Source organism: Erythranthe guttata, chromosome 2 (genome assembly GCF_056151865.1).
Source record: "Erythranthe guttata isolate IM_541 chromosome 2, IM_541, whole genome shotgun sequence".
NCBI lineage: Eukaryota > Viridiplantae > Streptophyta > Magnoliopsida > Lamiales > Phrymaceae > Erythranthe > Erythranthe guttata.
In genome coordinates this window covers 4,140,653-4,146,497 of record NC_142534.1, presented here as the reverse complement: position 1 = coordinate 4,146,497, position 5,845 = coordinate 4,140,653, and the positions used below count along the sequence as shown (strand labels likewise).

The following is a 5,845-nucleotide window of genomic DNA, read 5'->3' as shown; positions in this document are numbered from 1 at the left end:
GTTATAGCTTTGTCTCATAGCGCGTGTGGTACTGTCAACAACAAGAAGGGTATTATTGGAAAATACACATTTTAACATTGGCCCGGTTAATCCTGATTGAACCGGGTTTTCTTTTTCTAATTCCTAATTATTGTTTTAATTTTTTTCTTTCAAATATTATACCTTGATAACTTATGCAACTGAGTTCATCCTAATTTTAAAATTTCTGATATTTCCGAATTTATTTGGAACAAAATTATTGTTATTATTTTTTTTCTTTTTGCCCAAAAAGATTTATTATTCCAATATTTGAAAGAGTTTTGGGGTCGCGTTAAATCCTTGTGGACCTACACAAGGAAAAAAAAGTACCCCTACAATGGCAATAAAAATCAAAGGAAACTCTATTTAGAATATTACCCAACAGCCCCAACTTGGGGTGCAAATGAAATAATAGAAAATGAAGCTTCCTAAATGAACCCCACCTAGGCTGAAAGTGCAAATATCGAAACTTTTCATTTATTTAGAATATTACACAACAGCCCCAACTTGGGGTGAAAATGGAATAATAGAAAAGGAAACTTCCTAAATGAACCCCACCTAGGCTGAAAGTGCAAATATCGAAATTTCTCATCCCCACTCCACCTGCCGGATCTAGTCCTTTTCATCTTGAAGTTGTACGAAGCTGAGGAATTCCGATCCTATCTTGAAGAAATAGTGACCTAATATGGCGAGGGAGATCGCTTGTCTCTTTAAATTGCTTCTTCTCTTTGTGAGCATGTGCACATTCGGCAAGTCCATCTGCCGATCGATTTCCTTCGCGAAAAGTACGAACCACCCTCCGCTGAACCCTGGAGAACGAAATTAGAATGGTATATAAAATTATCGAAAATTCCGATTTTTGATTCGATTTTAGTTCCAAATATTTCTATGGTTTCTCCCTCTTTTTTCCTCGTTTTTCTCCTATTTTCTTTTCTCCCTGTCTGCATTTTATTCAACTTCAATTCCTATTTTTTTTCCAGCTTCGTTTCCTTTAAAATAAATTCATGCTAAACTGCCTTCTAATGGTTCAAATTCTCAACAACCGTGTCTTAGATCCAAACATTATATGTCTTATTTTTCTGGAACCATCAACTCCAATATAGTCAAAACCATCAACTGTGAATCTCCCTCCTCGGTGGTTCTTAAGAGTAAACAATTGATCATTCATTTTTTCTGCATTAAAACAAAAAAAAAAGAATTCAATCAATAAAATCCCATTAAAAAAAACTGAAAAACCCCTCATTTCGAACTACATCAGTCCTTATTTCAACGAATGGTAAAAATCGACAAAAAACCCTAATTTTAACTAACAGTAAAAATCGACAACAATAAAAAAAAACCTAAGTTTACTCAAGAACATACCCTGAACCTTCAAAGCTCATCGAATTAAAGAACCCCAAAAACTTTTCACTGTAACCACACAGGTTCACGGCTAAGATGAGAAAAATCCTAGAATTGAAAATCTTACCTTCTTCTACAGTAAGCGTCCTTCGAATGCACTCGTACAATAGTTCTTCAAACCAATTTCGCGAAAATTCAGAGAGAAAGGGAGATTTTTGTGAGAGTTTTTGCCTTATGAACATTCGAAACGAGAGGCGGAGAGTGAGTGTGTGTTGTTGTGAGAGAATGAAACGACTTGGAGAAATTTCGACACTCATCAGGTGTAAAAATGAGGGTAGAAGAGTAATTGCACAGTAAAAGTTAACACTGTCAAATGTTTGTTCATTGACTGTTAAAAGCAGGGGGTATTTGTAGATTTTGATAGTACAGGGGGTAAATGCGACATTTTCGATAGTACAGGGATGCAAACTGTAATTCATCCTATATTTTATATGAAAAATATAAAAATCGAAGGGTCAAGTAAATATAAACCTTAGAAAAGATTAATTGGTATCATGAATTTTATGTTGCATTTTTCCTTATAAGAAAATATATGTTTCCATTTGTTCTTAGTTCTTACTACATGTGTTTTTATTTACTCCGTTTTGTCAAACTCTCTTTTGGAATTTTTTGCATTTTCCTGCAAAATTTCAAAAAAGATAGAAAAGTATTGTGAAAATTTTCATTGTATCCGAATTTGGAACAAGAGATTATAAACTAGTGTAATTTCCGAAATTTTTTATCCGCCGAATCCGAGGCATTCCGATATCTAAATGATTTTTTGCATTCCGGTTTTTTTGGACAATAAATTAGAACCCACTTTGTACTTCCAAAAAAAATATATATATTTATAGAAAAAGCCATTTCCAATCCATTACGTCCGATTTCCACCCTGACACACTTCGTACATACATAAAAATTTAGATGCACAAGATCAAAAAACATAGTACAGAACAAACATATTACACCTAATTAGCTTCATCAAGAAATGGATAATCAGTGTAACCAACGACAGGATCCGGAATGCCAAACGTGCTCCGATCGTACTTATTAAGAGGAGCATCCAACTCGTACCTTCTCACTAAATCCGGATTAGCCAAAAACAAGCGTCCATACGTAACCAAATCCGCGTAGTTTTCAGAAATGGCAAAATTACCCTTACTCCTATTGTATCCACCGGCAGCAATAAAAGTATTCTTGAAAGCCTTTCTCATTGGAAGTAGCTTATGAGGATATTCATCTTCCGGCCCTTGAAGCACCTCCGCACCTCTAACTCTCGGTTCGATCACATGGAGATACACAAGGTCGAATTTATTGAGTTCGTTCGCCAAGTAAAGGCCTAATGCATCGGGATCGGAGTCGATCGACTCCATAAAATCGGAGTATGGAGATAGTCTTATTCCAACTCTATTAGATCCGATCTCTTTGATCACTGCTTCCACTATTTCAAATGCAAAACGGCACCGATTTTCTAAGCTCCCACCGTATTCGTCTGTCCTGTCGTTGACTTGATCTTTGAGGAATTGTTCGATTAAGTAGCCGTTTGCTCCGTGAATCTCAACTCCATCAAATCCTAGAAGCATGATAAACAAAAAAAAAAAAATAAGTAATTTTTGTTTATATTATGATAAGTTGTGGTGGAAGGAGGTATGTACATTTTATTGTAACAGTCAAATCATGTTTCTGAATTCAATTCAATTCAGGAAAAAACGAAAAAATGGCGGAGTAAAAGTATATATTTGTATTTTAGTGGAGATATTTTGTGTTTGTATATCAGAGTTTTAAATTAATTTTCGAATTATGTAAATGAAATTGAAACTTAACAAACGTTTGGAGCCATCTAAAAAAATTTACAATTGGAATTAAGAGGGCACGAAACCTGCTTCCATAGCATTGCGAGCGGCGACCCTAAAATCATTGACAAGACCGTGGATTTCATCTTTCGTTAGTTGTCTAGGTGGGGCCCAATCTACTCCGTCGAGGCCGGGTGTAATTCCTTTGTCCGTTGGTGAGATTGGAGCTTGCCCGTTGGGTTGAAAATCTTATCACCAAATAAAAATGAGTTAAACATCATTTTAGAAACAAGTATGTAAGTATAATAGGGAAGTTAAATGCTACTACACCTAGTTATTAACACCGGGTGGATTTGAACCGTAGATCTGATTAAATAACTACCCACTAAACACACATATACATAGACGTGTGTGTGTTTGATTATGTGTAGATCTAAAGTTTAGATTCAGCTAGTGTAAATATCCAGGTGTAGTATCTAAATTCCCGTATAATAGCATATAATACCATAAGTAGAGACACGGCCAACATGCCATATTTGCAAGAAAAAGATGGCACCCTTTTGATGAACTGCATCTACAATTGGCTTCCATGCCTCCACTTGCTCTTTTGTCCAAATCCCGGGTGTATCTCGGTACCTATATATATAATTTAAATTTGAAATAATTAATTATTAATATAAGGTTGCATTTGGATGGGAGGATTTGATCAGCGACGAAGGTTTTCGAATTCAATTACAATAACAAATTCATTGAACTTGATTTTTATTCCAGAAAAGATTTTAAAAAAATATATTGTGCAGGGTTCTATTCTCGTTAGATTCGGTTGTAGGCCAATTAAAAAAAAAAAAAGTACCCTTGTGAAGTGTCGGATACACCGGTTGCTTCGGTAATGAGAAGACCGCCTTCGGTTGCTCTCTGAGAGTAATACAGTGCCGCGTGAGGCTGCGGCACGTTCTTGTACGACCGCCCTCGGGTTAGTGGTGCCAGCACAATTCTGGTGTTCAAGAACAAAACACCAGAATTATGATCGCAATCTTGAAAAATTATGTTTTCATTCCAATTTTCACAACTACGAATTTCGAGAAGAGCCGAGAAAACAAACCTGTGAGAGAGATCAAATTCCCCCATTTTGAAATGAGTAAGCAGAGGAACATTTAGACTTGTAGTAATGCTATTATTTTGAACTGCCATCACTCTTACTTATTATTTCTATGTCAAAAATGTGAAGAAGGGAAATATATATATATATATAACTTGAAAAGTTTATGTATATATTTCACGTTGTACATGTAGTTGGATAATAAAAGCTCAGAAAATAAATAATTAATGCCATATGTGAAGTGTTTAATCTCCATAACTCATTCAATTAATTGAGGTAGCTATTTCCCCGTTGTGGTTAATAGGGTGGCGTCCTTTAGTTTTCTGTTAAAATTAATTGCACCTACCAAACGCTAAAATACTTTTTTTTTTTTTTTTTTTTTTTTTAGATGACTCCCCTTATGCAGTTATGCTTATGTTAATTTTTGCAGATGACCCCTTTGAAAGTGTGATACGCGCATGGTTAAGTTTGATGGAAAAACTAACGAACGCTACCTCTATCATCTAAAAGGGGTTTATATGCCGACATTAAAAAAAATATATAAAAATTTGACGCAGAACGGAAGCACTATAAAGAATTAATTTCTACGAATTAATCCTATAGAACATGATAAATCTGGAATCCACCAGATAATTGAGAGAAAACTCCGAAATTTTATTGATAATTAAAGATGCTGAAAAATAAATCCTAGAGCAACTATTTATACTAAAGAAAACGAAAAAACCTAATCAAACTAGGAAAACGAGAAAATTACCAAAAAGGGCAAAAAAAAACGAAATAACTCCTAAACCTAATAGAATACCGAAAATTTGAAACATCCCAACTTGTTGAATTCAAATCCGAATTTTCTAGAATTAAGTATGAATTATTTAAAGAAAATCCTAAAATAGCAAAAACGTCGTTTTGAAGGCCTAAACGACCTCGAAACGCCAAAATTCATCGCACATCACAGCATAACTAGAGGTTTAACTCCCCCGTCGTTTTGGTTCGAAAAAACTTGGCCCCACACAATTCCGACTCCGCCACCTCTGCATCAAAATTGGCCTTTCTAATTAACCGAATTGTTTTCCCTTAATACTAATAAGGGTAAATTACAACCAACCCCCTGAGGAGGTATGGTCAAATCACGGGAAAAAAAAACCCTCATATTTGGATAATTATAATTACCTTCCTCAACTATGAATTTTCTTACACGTCAATTCTTATGGTGCCAAATTAAATAGAATCTTCTAAATTTATGAAATGTTCTCTAGTTTGTACTCGTTTTGTGTAAAAATACAGTTTATGATGCACCACAATCTGATATGTACAAGTAAAAAAATACATCTTCTGATCATCTTGCTTAAAAATGTGGGGCTTGAATGGGATAAAATGGGTACAAAATTGAGAATATTCCATATTTTCTAGAAGATTCCACTAAATTTGATACTGTAATGGTGGACGTGTAAGAAGATTTATAGTTGAGGGGTGGTTGTAATTATCCAAACATGAGGGATTTTTTCGTAAGTTAACCATACATCAGGGGTTGGTTGTAATTTACCCCCAACTAATGAAC

General features: G+C 34.8%; 1 protein-coding gene and 1 long non-coding RNA gene across 2 annotated transcripts; both read right to left on the bottom strand.

The window, feature by feature from the left end:
• Positions 1-467: 467 nt before the first annotated feature.
• On the bottom strand, positions 468-1,626 carry LOC105960590 (uncharacterized). Its single transcript, XR_001173033.2, has 2 exons — positions 1,487-1,626; positions 468-1,191 (listed from the first exon to the last, which is right to left on the bottom strand). It is a non-coding gene; the product is annotated as an uncharacterized LOC105960590 (long non-coding RNA).
• A 592-nt stretch (positions 1,627-2,218) lies between these two features.
• On the bottom strand, positions 2,219-4,496 carry LOC105960584 (putative 12-oxophytodienoate reductase 11). Its single transcript, XM_012984775.2, has 5 exons — positions 4,294-4,496; positions 4,045-4,185; positions 3,697-3,827; positions 3,278-3,439; positions 2,219-2,971 (listed from the first exon to the last, which is right to left on the bottom strand). Exons 1-5 carry the CDS (start codon positions 4,380-4,382, stop codon positions 2,367-2,369), a joined length of 1,128 nt encoding a protein of 375 aa, XP_012840229.1. The 5' UTR covers positions 4,383-4,496; the 3' UTR covers positions 2,219-2,366.
• Positions 4,497-5,845: the final 1,349 nt, after the last annotated feature.